This window comes from Lepisosteus oculatus, chromosome 2 (assembly GCF_040954835.1).
Source record: "Lepisosteus oculatus isolate fLepOcu1 chromosome 2, fLepOcu1.hap2, whole genome shotgun sequence".
Taxonomy (NCBI): Eukaryota; Metazoa; Chordata; class Actinopteri; order Semionotiformes; family Lepisosteidae; genus Lepisosteus; species Lepisosteus oculatus.
The window spans coordinates 67,062,249-67,077,348 of record NC_090697.1 but is presented as its reverse complement, the minus strand read 5'-3'; the positions used below and the strand labels follow the sequence as shown (position 1 = coordinate 67,077,348).

Here is a 15,100-nt window from a genome sequence, read left to right as displayed (position 1 = left end):
ATTGAATTAAGGGAGTTTCTAAGCATGTCAGACTGTACAGCCCCAGAGTATAATTTAACTAGGACACTCTACTCTTACATACAGCACCTTAGGATATTTGATGAGCAGTCAGATCAGTAGTTTAACATTTTATAGGAAAGATTTCTCTTCCTATAAAACAGTGTAGCGGGCCACCATTCTGGAGCACTGGTTAAGAAATGTTGGTCCGGAGGAAGGAGCACCACCTACAGGTCAAACAACACCACTCGCAGAGGCAGCCTGGTTTTTCTTAGATGTATCCCAAGTCAGTAATGACCAGGCCCAACCTTGCTTGCTTATCTTGTGAGATCTGATGAAATTGGGCTATAAGATGGCAAGACGACTCTCACACACATCAGTGTTGGTCAAACCATACAGTGTTGGAAGGGTCACGATCCAGCAGCATATAGGCCAGCCTTATAACTCCAGTTTGTAAAAACCTGGAACACAAGCCATCAATTTGGTAAATTACAGTATGTCAATTAAATTATGTCAGGAATGGCCAGCTGTGATCGTTGAGAGTTACAGGGTTTTGGCAATTTTGTTTCAAGTGATCTCTGAATTACTTTATTAATCATGCAAATCACCTACGTTAGAAGCCACAACGACTTGCAAATGTTTTGAAATGCGTGATTGAAACGAGAGCTTTAGAACCTGGTGGTTTTAACGAGAGTTAAGATACTATTGACATTAAGTCTCTTCAAACTACACCACCCATAATTCAACATTCGATTATCAGACTGTTTTTGAAAGGAGTACGGTATAAATTTCCAAATGTTCATTTTGGAAATAAGGAGAGGTTTAAACATGTGATAAAATATTTATTTCTTAAGTAACTTGTCTAGCTAAAATATTTTTCGGTTCATGAATATGTTTATTCTATTCCATCGCAATATTTTGGAGCACGCTTACTACATTTCCCAGGATGCTATGTTTTTCGGACGTGATTTCCTTCCTTCGCTGGAGTGCTGCTGCTGTTCGAGTAGCTGTCATCGAGAAGGTGATATTACTGTATTTTTTTCCCCCAATTAGAAATTCAAAGTTATCTGTTCACTTTTTAGCAGCTGAACTGGCAAGTCTAACAATGTGAATAATATAAAATATTTTATTAAGCATCGAAACCAATATGCATTTTCTATTGGTACGGACCAGGTTCCTGCGCGACGTGCTGTGTATTTGATTTTCTAAAAGTTTACAGCATGAGTTTGTATCGCATGCGTGCGAGCAAGAATCTTACTGTATTTTTTTTAGTGTAAAACTTAAGTAGAGTCTAAACGTCTGTAAGCAATATCATTATCTTAAATATATGTGGAGTATTGCAAAAACTCACAATTTTGTTTACTTATTTTGACCCCAGAGTTGGAATTTAACCTCTGGACATCACAGTGTAATTCCCGTCCTATGTTAATATATAAACATTTGCAGTAAAGGATGATAAATTGTTTTGAGTGACTTTATTAGTTCATTTACTGCATATGAAAATGAAAGACCAGATTGCATTCGCGGTAAAATAAGTGTTAGTTAGATTTTGCTATCTTTGTGGGGACATCGCTGGCAAAACACATAGTATTGTAGATGGAAACAAAGTTTTCCCATTCTTTACAAACGATAGCAGAATGTAATTTGTGTCACGACAATCGGGAATTATTGTGTTGAAAACATGACTGCCAGCTCTGTCTGAAAGTTAATCCAAAAAGTTAAATAAAAAAAAACTCCTGTAAAAGTTTTAGATCATTAAGTGTTGCGCAAAGGAAGTCATGTTTGTTCCTGTTGAGTAATTCTTTGCTTCTCATTTGTTCTTTCACAGTAGGGAAGGGGATGCTAAAAGATAAATTTAAATTTCAAGACGCTTGAAATGACATATGAAATGGGTATTGTAGGACTGTTTGTACCAGAGAAGGAAATGATAATACTAACCTACTGTGAGATGGGTGTTTCTGTCGGGATGCTAAAAAATGTGACAAACTGAACTGAAACATTTGTTAAAGGGGAACTGCAACGCTGTTTTTATATTTATGGGTTAGAAAGAATCAGCATTGATGAGTGAAATGTAAAATGTACACAGTAACTTGTAAAACCTCCAATTTACATCACAAAATAGATGAAATGTCCAGGTATGCACCGCGCCATGTTCTGTGATTCAGAATGAGACGACAAGACTTCTGGTGACGTGAAGCGGCCCTATAATATTGTAAACAAGCCGGCTTGTGAATACATCTCTTTTATTGCATATAAATATTGCATTCGTCTTCAAGACAGTTTTGCTGACAAATACTACCTACTTGTTAACTTTGCACGCAGGTTATGTTGGAACACTTCAGCGGTGAAATATCTTCGGCACAATCTTTACTTCTCCGCTCGTACCTCGCAGCACATGAGTCACTGCGATGACTAGTGAGCAGGAAGGGCCGCTTCACGTCTAAATCTTATGGCGGCTTACAGTACTTTCACAAAGTTCACGACTGTGTGCTTAATTTGACATTAGTAAAATGTTATAACTCTATTCTGTAACGTCAATGGATTTATTTTGTTACTGGGATTGAATCACCGGTCTGAGAAGTTGGGAATGCAGTTCCCCTTTAAAGCCCTAAACAGGCATTTATGCTGGGCCCGCATAAGGAAAAAACATTACATTTCAAATCAGAACCCGGTATATGTAAGTTGTTACCTACAGAATGTAAAACTATTAAATGAAAAGGGTAATAAACTGCAGTCACATGGCAGCTTGTTTTGCAGGCTGGAAGAGAGTGGGGGGGGGTCACAATGCCCCTGGAGGTGAAATGGCCGTTCCCACATCGCCCCCGTCTGCCCTGGAAGATCTCCAGCACCTTGATCACGGGGCTAGTGGGCTCTTACAGCTACCTCTGGACCAGTGAGTCAGATGAGAGGCACAGGTCTATTGATAATAACCGGGGAATAGTTCTTAATTTCTCACTTGTTTCCCTCAACACGGAACCTGTGATAGGCCCTCTTAGTCATCGTTTCTGCTTATAAAGACACATTAAAAAGTTTCAGAGAATATCATTTGGTCAACTCCTACGTGTTTTTAGTTTTCTCCTGATTTTATTGACCTAAAGAATTCCAGATACGATTTGAAGAATCCTAGAAAAGTAGCTAAAAAAACTCCTTGTGATTAGGCTGTCTGAGCCTTTATATATGTGTCAAAACGTTTTTCTGTCCCGAATACTTCCATTTATGATTGTTGGCCCTGGTATTCTTTTTAAACTGTTCTTTTTTAAGATCAAGATAGATTATTATACTTGTTTTTCATTAGTTTGGGACTTGGAAACAAATAAACTTAAGGTTTACAGTGAACTTTGACTTAAGGTTTACAGTGAACAGGTATTTACAAGGATTAAAACTTTTGTTGGAATTGGGATTATTTGGATTTTCAGACAGATATAATCCCCATGACAAGTGGCAGCCATTTTGGCATTCAAGGGTTTTGCTGCTGTCTGAGATGAGGAGCATAGATTTGCCTTTGAAATGGTGATTGACTTGATTGACTCCACATCTCTACGTACAGTATACAGTATATCACACGAGAGGCAACTTTAAATACATTTGTAGAATGTCCCAGACTGTTGATCACCATTTCAGTCCAAAACTCATATTTTGTCCTATTTACATTCTGTTTTCATACTCATTTATTTGTTTTTAACTGAATTATGGTGTGTTTTCTTTATAAAATGGTTCTCTGTAGATGAGCTAATCAAAAAAGAATGCTGTTGAATAATATTTATAATTTTAGCCAGTGTAAGTGTTGGTTCAGGGCACTTACAGTATATATGGAAGACTAAAACTGTAAGGACATTCTCATGGAAAGTAGAAGCTGAACATCAAATGTCCCTCAGACATTATCCCTATTTTTGTCCGTTTTTTTTCCCAATCTTTAAAAAAATATATAAAGTAGTAAACTGTAGAATCTTCTAAAAACTCAGTGTAGGGGCTTTTGACTGGGTATTTGGTGTGTATTGTATGTGACATTCATATTCTTTTTTCAAATCCTGCTTTTTCTTCTCTCTTCAGAGTACTTCAACTACCTGACTGTCCACAATCAGGATGTCCTGTTTGAGCTAATTGACAACCGACCTCGCAGTACGCCCCTGATCACCCTCTCAAACCACCAGTCCTGTATGGATGATCCTCACCTCTGGGGTACATCGCTTTAGCTGCAGTTAAAAAAAAAACAGAGTTGGCATTAAGCACCTTATTGATGTGCAGTTTGTTTATTAATTTATTTTTCCATCTGTACCTTTTTGTTGTGCTATCATATAATCCAGCAAAAATAGCTGGAATATTTAGGAAAATTTACATTATTCTTACAATGCATTGTTTCAGTTTTACATTAGAACATTAAAGTTTACATAGACTAAAGTGTAGATTCTGCACTGAATGTTTCTTTTTTCCCTTTCAAGATTTTTTAAGATTTATAAATTAGTACAAAAGAAGTATAATGTTAATGTCCCAGGAAATGAATATATACGGTGCTCTTATTTTGTAATTATTTCTTGCCTACAATAATCAACATTCATAAAGCCACATATATTTGTCCCCTAGCTGATATCTCACTGAAGAACCCCCCACCTGTTCAAGAGTGTATTCAGTATTTCTGTTTATGCAGTCATACTCCATTTGACTGAATATAAATATGCACCTCTTTATATTTTTTTAGTGATGGACATGTAGCATAATTATCAGAGAAAGTGCTCCAGAGTGCAGTCCAAAATGTTCTTCCAAAAATTAATGTTTTCTTAAAATCAGTGGCAGATGTAATTTCAGAATTTTAGAACACAGGTCCCAACCTATTTTGTGTAATACATTACTTTTAAAGAGCAGATTTTAATGCTTTTTTATAGGTATCTTGAAGTTGCGCCATCTCTGGAGTCTTAAGAAAATGAGGTGGTGAGTGCCTTATTTACTGTTCTGTATCTAAGTGCTTTTCCTTTAACTGCAGGTTTTTTTTCAGTTTAACCGTGGATCTTGCATTTCAGAGATGCATATGAATTGTGTGGCTAGAAGTTGTTAGTTAAAGTAGGTAGCTGTGTCAGCATGCGTAAGCTGCAAAGGAACAAGTGAAGGTTTATTCCATGCTGAAAAGAGAAGAAAAGAAACACAATGTTTCGGCTGTGCAGCCTTCTTCTTGACACCTGTCGAAACGTTTTCTCTTTTCTTCTCTTTTCAGCATGGAATAAAGCTTTACTTGTTCTGTTGTGTTGTGTTAGTTAAACCTGTTTTCCAAACATGATATCCTAGTGTAATAAATTACATAAAACTTTGACAAGATAACTATTTTTCCCATTTTAAGCAAAGGCTTTCTGCTAATTTCTACAAAGTAGAATGCATAAGTTGCACAGTAAGGGAATGGAATAAACATAAAAAGTTCTAAATGAGAACTGATTGCCGATATTTTTGTGATCCAAACATTTCATCAAGGTATGAATATTATAACGATATAAAATAGTTTACATGGCAAAAACAGTTTGGATCGGGGACATTATACAAAAACATACAAATTGGTAAAAGACGTCGGATGAACATGGTTCTCGGAACAAAGGAGAACTAGAATATAAACATAATGTAACATTTTTGCTGGTTGTCATTGTAGAGATCGTTGACACAATGCATTTAGTTTTCTGTCAGACGTTTTGCAGTTGATTTATGTGTCCTCTGTTAAAATGATTTTTCCTAGGACTCCCGCAGCATCAGACATCTGCTTTACTAAAGAGCTGCACTCTTGCTTTTTCAGTCGGGGGAAGTGTGTGCCAGTGTGCAGAGGTGAGCTCTCCTAACACCTTCTCCACATAGACCTTGGCTATCGATAAATAATGAGAAAGTGTTGGACTGCCCAAAAAAGCAAGATCTTTTTTCAGGGCTCTTAACCCATTAAGCCTTTTCCCAAATCTGCTTTTTCAATGGCTATATTTTTTTTTCATATACAGTAATACACTTTTTCAATATTTCAGTGGGAAGGAAATAGAATTACAAGACAAGAATTGCAGAACACATAAGTAGCAAGTAGAAACAAGGTCTAGTCCTGTTCTGTATTAATATATCCCAGTTTCGTCTCTTCCAGGAGATGGAGTCTACCAAAAAGGAATGGATTTTATTCTGGAGAAACTTAATAGTGGCGATTGGGTCCATATCTTCCCAGAGGGTAATTCAGTTGACCTTTGTCATTTTTTAAAGAAATAAGTCTATAAAGAGGTATTTTCTGATGGGGATCTGCATACATATACAGTCCTGTCCAGCTGGAATGAGACTTGTTTCATATGCATGTTAATAACTAAATATAACATGATCATAACAATCTTAATGAGTATTTTCCAAATGCCTGGAAAAGACCTGCTGTAGGATAGGCTTGCATCACATACAGAATGTCACTGGTCATTTTATTGAGGGTCTGTATAGGCAGAGAAAATCCTTCTGAGCATAAACAAGGATTTCTAGAGCAGCCTTCAATCTTGATTTTCTGGAAGACTTTGTAAAGTATCAGAAAATGGGTGAATGACCTCAGAAATACAGAGTTGTGTTGGCTTCAATTCTTTGGAGCATTCTCTATCAGTTTGTTGTACACAGATAGTGCATTGTATTGAACACTAATGTTAACATATCATGTGCTAGAAATGTCACATCTTGTGATCTGCTTAAAGATGTGTCAGAGTTTCAAATCATAAGGAGTTTGCTTTAACAAGACCATATTTTATGTTTTGCTTTACAGGGAAGGTTAACATGACACAGGAATTTATTAGGCTAAAATGGGGTGAGTTCATTTGTATGAACTTTCTATTCCCTCTGCATTATGAATGATGCTGCACCAAAAAAAGAGTTTCTTTTCACATGGCTTTAAAAATAAGTTTTTCTGAAATTTACCTGAATCAATATTATTTTAATAGTAGCATATTTTCTTTCACTTATACAATATACTCCCTTAACAGAAATGTTCTGTTAAGGTTATATATTATGCCTAATTCTTTGAAGTTTAAAAAAATAATGGAAATGATCAGCATAATTATGCAATCTTTCAGCTAATAAGGTGATTTAATCTTTTTTGTGCTGGTACTTGATACTTGATACTTTGTTTAGTGTAAACAGTATATGACGAGGTTTTTAATAGTTGTTTTAATGCTTTTTCACAGCACTGGTAATTTTCTTCTAGGTGTTGGGCGTTTGATAGCAGAGTGTACACTGAACCCTGTGATTCTGCCTCTGTGGCATGTAGGTACGTGGACCACATCAAATCCGATGCAAGGATGCTTTTGGTATTTTAAAATACTAATATAGCGCATGAATCAGTTTTGTACTGCTAAAAATATAGAAATATTGAAGTCCACTTGCAGCTAAAAATTCCAGTTGAGTCATGGTCAAAAAAATATCTGAATGGTCTGAAACACTGTGTTAGTTTAACACTGTCCCCTGAAGACTCTGGTTTGAATCCCACTTCAGAAAAAATAACTGCCCAGCTGACAAGATGTGTACAAACAGAAGTTGCTTTGGGAACGTTTGCCTGACAAATAAATTAATATTAAACCAAATAAATACAGATTAAATATTTTCTCCTGGTCTCAAGCTGATAACTGTGGTTTTACGAGTTCACAACTGGCATGATTTTATGTGGTTGCAGAATGTCTCTTTTTTTTATATCAGGAAAAATGAGGATCACTGTTGCTAGTAAATATCACCAGTAATTACTGATATTTATTGCAGAGGACAGGAATTACTAGCCTGTCAGTATTTAAGGAGCTGTGAAAATGCAGAACAATTTTCAAGGTCAAACATTGTCTCATTAGAACACATTGCATGCTGAATTTCTGGGATTAATACAGTGCCTAAGAGTTTAATAATGAAGACTGAAGAAATGTAATCTTTTTATTAGTAAGCATTGTTTTTTGTTTGTTTCAAATTTCCCTAGGGATGAATGATGTCCTCCCGAACAAACCTCCTTACATTCCCCGTATTGGTCAAGTACGTTGAACTGCCCCACACTGACAGTGAGTTAGAAGCAGCAGTGTGGATTAGTAGGTGGTGACTCGGGATTAATCACTAGAAGGCTTTGGGATTAAATCTTTTTACTGTACTGGTCTTTACTGTACTGTTGAGCAATATGTTTTACTCAGATTACTCTAGTAAAATAAATTGCAGTATAAATGGCTGCAGATGTAAGTTGCTAAAAGTATTTAACTAGTAATAATGATTTTTGATGTATGGCTATTCCATTATGGTGCCAATCTTGAGTCACCCCCATTCATTAATTACTGATTGATTCAGGCTGTATTGGTACACAGATGCTGTACAGATTTATTTTCATATTTTTATTTAGTTTTAACTGTAAGAAATACTTGCTGGCTAGGGAGAATCACCTTCAAACTGCCTTTTGCCTGTTTTTTGCTCCAGAAAAAAATGCTACAGGAAATAAAAATTAGCTTTGAAGCTTTCATGTTTTTAACCATTGATCAGTATTTGATTTTCATTTTTTCCAACACTTGAAATTTGTATATATTCGCCCTAACAGAAAATAACAATTCTGGTTGGGAAACCATTCACTATGAAGCATCTTTTGGAATCCCTGAAATCCGAAAACAAGAATCCGGTAAATTAAAACTCTCTTGATTAAACACAAGACATGGTATAGTTGAGTGAACACCACCTGAAATATCTCACATTACCTCTAAGACATTGAAATACTTATTACTGAACTCATTACTGAATACACAAAATCTTGAGGGCCTGGTTGTACTGTCTGGTAAAAAAATAAATGGGCTAAAATGTTTGTTCAGACTTCAGGTTAAAAAATGGAAACTCTTACAGTCATTTGCAAAAGATATCTGAGAGACAATCAGGAGTTCTATGTGTTTTAAATTTTATGCTAATTTTATATTAGTATTTTCTACTAGTATAACAAATGTTAATAATACTAATACAGCTAAGATTGGGTGAGAAGAAACCATGCTTGTAATTTAGGTATCTTTGACAGTGATCAGAATCTTTAAAAACCTGTGATCAAAATAACTCAGGGTAATCTGTACATGAGATGCTAATGTGAGAATAAACTGGTTTACAGTTTCAGTAGAAGGTCACCGTAGTATTGTTTGTGCGTAAAGAGGAAGAAGATTGGGTGAAAAAAGAAAGCCGATGCAAAATGTCCCAAACTTTTGCACAGTAGTAAATGTCAGGGATAAGGTTGTATTTCATTAAATGTGGAGAGATTCCATGACAGCAAAGATAAACCTAGATAATGAAGTTTTAGAGAAAAGCTGGAGGTGAAGTGCTCCACAAAGAGGAAAAAGACCTGTAATTGAGAAGCTGCCAGTTCAGGTCTGGTTTTGATACTGACTCATTGTTTGTTACTCTGAGCAAACTGTGCTCCTCCATTCATTACAATATAAACCTGAGGTCAGGGTGCAAGTGACTGCAGCAGCGTTTGTTGATGCTTTGATCATCTCTTTGTCTAGGAACGTTACTTTTTATATTAATATTATTAATACTATATGTATCTTCAGTTGAAATGAATTAATAAGTATTTTGCTCTGTCTTCTGTTTTTAGAGGAATGTTACTATAATATTTGTAGCCTTTTTTCAAAATGGCAAAAAGTCATCTACGGCAAGGCATTGAACCTCTTCAAGAGGATAAACTAGATTTTTTTTTAAATTTAGATCACACAGGAAAATGTACAATTTCTGGGCAGATAAGAGGAAGTGATTTTTCTTTTTGGGCTTTTACACGGGGTGGTTAATGTTTGAAATTGTTAACTATGCCAGTTGTACCAGTAAAATGTGGTTCTTCTAGAATGAGCCATTATTTATTTATTTGTATTTTATAGTTATTTTATGATCATTTAGTTTGTGGATTAAAGAAAGCTCTTAGTTTGAACAGTTTTTAATGCTGCAACAAGACTTTTATTTTCCTTTAATAAAAACAAAACTCATAATATTATTTAAGCTTTTGAATATCTTTCCTAAAGTCATGAAGATGTGTGTTTTTTTAGATCTTCTGAGGGGAATGGTGAATCTGTTTTGGTGCTTCACATACACACGTTTGGTGTATACACATACACACTCTCACAGAGTGCACAGAGTTACCTTCTCTCCTTTTCTGACTCTGCTTTAGGTTGAAATGAGGAAAGCTTTGACTGACTTCATCCAGGAGGAGTTCTGCAGTCTGAAGTCTCAGGCAGAAGCCCTTCACCAGCGGCTGCAATCCACTGGACGATAGCCAGGCTTGAAGAGCGGCCTATGCAAATCACTGCATAGGTGCACTGCAGAGGAGATGAAAGACAAAATGCTGAAAGCCAAAGCAAGGCCATATTCACAAGTTAAACGAGGAGCTCAGTTTGCGTGTGCTTGCACTTGTTGGTAACTTCTTCGGTAGATGGGATTGACATGAAAGTTTCATGTTTTAAGCAGAAAAGGTAGAATCATACCCCAGTTAGATATTGCAGACATTAAACGGTGAAAAATGGCTGATCCTGCCATTTTTAGAATAATGAAATGGGTTTGTGAGGAAAGTCCTAAGTAACTCAAACATAGCCAGTTCCTTGGGATGCATGTGGATGGACCGTATGGGCAGATACTGTCTGTTGGCATTTTCCATGAAGTGGTGCATATTTCTGCATATTTGTTTCAGCACTGCTTAGTTTTGGTAGGTAGGGAGTTTTGGTTTTCATGTATTACCACACAGGATTGATACCTGGGACCTGTGTACTATAGCTGATGTGCACCACTGGGTAATGCAGAATTTGCCTGAGCACAGCTAAGATTGGGCAGAATGGAATCCTGTAGGGGCATTTTTATCGGCCCATAAGCCTACTGGACAAAACTGTTCGGGTAGAGAACTGGTGTGCTGTCTTTGATTTTTAAGGAATGCTGGATGTGTTTCAGAGTTATAGCACACAAACATGCATGTCTGCATGTCTGCATGTGGCATGAGACTTAAACACTGGCCCTAGTGAGTTACGCTGTCTTTTAATTTTAACACCATACTGTACATCCAGCCACTCACATTTTGGCTTGATAAATCAGGATGGATGAAGTCTTCAGCCTTTTAAGGCCTTTCTAATCCTGCTGGACTGGGAGAATCTAGCAGTGGGATTAGAGACCATTGATCTGTGGTTTGCTGAGCCAAGTGAACATTCTGAAAGTGAAAATATCTATCCTTTTATTTAAAAAAATAAAATCATCAATAGGTCTGTATTGAATGGTTTCTCTTGTCCAGCTGTGTGGTTTTTAGGGATGTGTTTTGTCTAAAAAAGATATTTGATTTCTGAAGTAATCTTTGCTGATTGATTTTAAAATAGGCCTTGGCATTGACATTACATTTAAATATCAATGTCAAGTTAAATGGCATTGAGAATAAAAGTTAAAATATTATTTTAAGGAAGACATGGCTACCTCCTTTCTTTGTTGACCGTAAACCTGATATCTTCACTGAAGGCTTTACAGTGTCAGCTTGTTCAGTATTTGTGTCCTGTAGGACCAGAAGATACTGTTGGTATCTGCTGTTTTATCTTTCAATGCACAGCTTGGTCATATCTATAAAAAATATAACTTATTCAAGAAATAAAATACTGGACTTGTTTATGAATAAGAGTACAATTAACTATACCTATATATATCTGCATATCTATACGTTTATTATACAGTTGGAATGCATCCTGTTTGGATGCTTCTGACATCGTCTTGATTAATTTTTGGAAGGTGATTTCCCTAGAGCACATCAAACAGAGTGACATGTTGGTCTAGCAGACAGAGCAATAGAGACTTTTGCAGAAGGAGTTTAACAAGATATGCCAGAAGGTATAAATGAAACCGCTGTAAAAGACATGTTCCATATTTGAATGTGGCATTTCACTGTTAGTTGTACATATTTGCTCATTATGAAGTTCTAACATATCACACTGGTAAATGCTTGTGAATATGACCATGGTTTGGGCAATGGACTTATTTGCAATGGGTAGAATAACCTGTGCAGGACTTTAATGGATGCACAGCACTGTCCATGAAATATTTATACTTTCACCCAGCCTGGCCTCTACTGCACCGATAATCAGCAGTCACCTTGCAGCTACACTGATGGGAGGTTTCAGTTTGGATGTAGTTTTGCCTTAACTAAACTTTCCAAACTTTTGTTAACAGTTGTTGACCAATTTGTAGTTCTTTTGTGTTTCTTTTTTCCTATTGATACTAAGATTTTCAGTCAACACCCACAATGGAATTTTGGGCCCCCAAAGCAAACAGTTTCTGAAGGTTATTACAATATTTACAATAAAATACATGGCAGTTCGATACGTGTTCATGTTATATAAAATATAGATGAGGTGGGTGGCATGATGGTGCAATGGTTAGCATTGCTGCCTTGCAGTACTGGAGCTCAGGTCCTACCTTTGCAGAGTTTGTAAGTCCCCCCCCTGTGTTTGCATGGATTTCCTCCAGGTAGTCCAGTTTCCTCCCACTGTCCAAAAATATAGATCTAGTTTTATTGACTTCTGGGAATATCGTCCCTGGTGTGTGAGAGTGTGTGAGAGTGTGAGACATGGGATGGACTGATGTCCCATCCAAGGCATACCCTACCTGAGGCTTCAGATCCTCCATGAACCTTAATTGGATTAAGAGATTAAAAAATTGATAGATTACTATAGAGATAGGAACACCTATAATAATGTTTCTGTTATTTAGAAATCTGAGATTCTTGGAATGTTTGCCAGAAGAAACAACAGAATGCTTAACATTATATACAGATTTGAGCCGCACCAACTGCCTGAATAATTCATTGTAACAGTGCTCAGCACACTGAGCTAGTTGCAGAAGTAACGTCATCACCCTCTGAAATCTAGACAGTGTAGTCTCAGTCTTCTGACCTGTCTGAGTTATTCACTGTTTAGAGAGAGGTGCCATGCATGCTCAGAGCCTGCAAGTAACCGGGATTGAATCCTGGCAGGGACAGGGAGAGATGCACTTGTTACTTAACATCTTAATGGCTGCCAGTTTGGGAATCCAGTTTAAGGTATGTTTAGTTGTTAAAGTGTTGTTTCTGGGTACAAATGGCACTCCATACTGTACCGAGCAATAGAGGACTGATGTAATTCTAGGCAGAGATGAATTTCTAACCAAAAAATTTAAAAGACTTGAACAGGAAACTGGAACAGATGAGGTGCCCTAAATATAAATACTAGATCCTAATCAACTAATTTAAAAGTTTTATGAAAATGGAATTTACAGTTGAGAGTACTCAATACACAATAGGATGTGCCACGAGACAAAACTAGAGATATGAACATGAACTGAGGTAGTCCATCGTTACGGATTTAATCATTTTGTATTTTGATAAGACTTTTGATGTTTTGTCCCCTATCTTTTATAAAGCTGTTTTAATTATGTCCTAAACTGTAGCCCAAAAGGCTTGGCAGCTGATGTTAATCTTTTGTACTTGTATTTGAGGTTTTCTCATGTATAAGATAATGTTAAGCTAACTAGTAGCTGCAATGTCACAGTTATTTTTAATTGTATTTTCCTTTTAATTTTGTATATGAAGTATTTTTATAACAGTGATTAAATTTAACTTGGAACTGATTGAACTGGATTATATGGATATAATATAACTAAAGAAGAAAAAGATCTTGTACTGCCTTATTGGAATCAGTTCAGAAAGTTTGTTTCATTCTGTTCCTAGTTCAAGTTAATAAAATATGGGCTTTTACATCTGTGTCATTTATGTTGGAGTTACTGAATTCTTATGGAGCTTGTTCTACTGTATAACACTGGACATGTTATTGATGTCTCTTGTTGTGTAAAAATATACTTCTTGTGAACTATTATCATTTATCATGTTCTTAAAAACTATTGACATGCTTTGACAGTTCTCTGTTGTAGCACGGAGAAAAATATTTTTCTAATATACAATTGTAATGTCATTTCATGGCAAACCTCAGTATGCTGTATTTCTATCTTTGAATCTTGGCCCTTATACAGCGTAAGTAGAGCACTCTTTCTTCTCTTTTTTTCTTAACTCTTGGACTTGGAATGTATTGTTTCAAGAATTAATTTGAGCCTTTAACAGTATTCTGGGGTGACCTTCCTTTTCCTAACCTGTATTCCTCTCTTCCCAACATGGCACCTGTAATATTTGCCCCATTCCTTCATAGCCAGCTTTTCTAAAATTATCCCTGTTTTTTAATTGTCAGCAGTCAACAAAATCTAACATATTCAGGTTACAATTTCCCACTGGTTCTCTCTTACAGAGAGCTCTATAAGTACGTACAGTAAGGGTACTTTAACAACCTGGGTTAAGAAGCCTAGTCTGGCAAGTAACAGGCGCAAGGCAGGACACCAGGAGAGTGCACAAGTCAATCGCACTTAACCATTTCAATGTTATCAATTTCTGCTTCTGTATTCCCTATCTCAGTAGGTGTGGAACATTAAAATCTCACAGTAATAGAACATTCGAGTTCTTATATTTCAAGCCTCAACTCGGTAACCACTAGCCCACACTTTCTTCCTTTCTCCACGTTCCTGAGCTGCATACACTGGCCAGCTCTCTTCCTGGCTCTCGGCTCTAAACTGTGGCTCAAACTGACGGCCCCTTTCTCAGTTCCTCAGCTCTAACCACTAGCCTCCCCTGCATCCCTCCCTTTCTCCCACTATTCCCAAACTAGTCCACACTGCCTGCCTGCCTCCTGGTCCTTTTCATTGTTAATGCAGGCCAAATCTGGAAGGAATCTTTGATCGATTTCTCTGCTGGAAGCCCAAACTTCCTGCTTCTCTTTAAATTTCTCCTGTTCTACTACTAACCCACAGCACTTCTCTTTCAAGCCCCACACTAGGCCTTTTCTCCAGTGCCTCCTACCTAATCGCCAACTCACACTGCTTTCCACCCCTCTCTGTGTTTTATTTCTCATAAATACTAAGCTTAATTCTTCTTTAATGTACTGTTAACTTTTTATTTTAGGACTATATTTCACAGTAAGCTGAAATGAACAGTATTAAAAAAAATAGTTAAGGTCTGAATACAAGTGCACAGCGAGCTGTTAATTCTTTTGACTTAAAAATAATTCTAAAGAGCTACACACGAGGAGATGAATCTTGTTTC

The 15,100-nt window shown here is 36.6% G+C and overlaps 1 protein-coding gene across 4 annotated transcripts; it reads left to right on the top strand.

Moving 5' to 3' along the window:
• The first annotated feature begins 944 nt into the window (after positions 1 to 944).
• On the top strand, positions 945 to 13,711 carry tafazzin (tafazzin, phospholipid-lysophospholipid transacylase). Of its 4 annotated transcripts, none has more exons than XM_006625607.3 (11): positions 945 to 1,018; positions 2,755 to 2,890; positions 4,048 to 4,176; positions 4,878 to 4,923; positions 5,711 to 5,796; positions 6,095 to 6,175; positions 6,740 to 6,781; positions 7,178 to 7,240; positions 7,931 to 7,983; positions 8,531 to 8,608; positions 10,127 to 13,711. In XM_006625607.3, exons 2-11 carry the CDS (start codon positions 2,782 to 2,784, stop codon positions 10,229 to 10,231), a joined length of 792 nt encoding a protein of 263 aa, XP_006625670.1. In that variant the 5' UTR covers positions 945 to 1,018; positions 2,755 to 2,781; the 3' UTR covers positions 10,232 to 13,711. The 4 variants fall into 4 exon arrangements, with proteins under 4 accessions (XP_006625670.1, XP_015198731.1, XP_015198726.1 ...); XM_015343231.2 differs by having other exon boundaries at positions 977 to 1,018; positions 2,743 to 2,890; XM_015343245.2 differs by lacking the exon at positions 6,095 to 6,175.
• Positions 13,712 to 15,100: the final 1,389 nt, after the last annotated feature.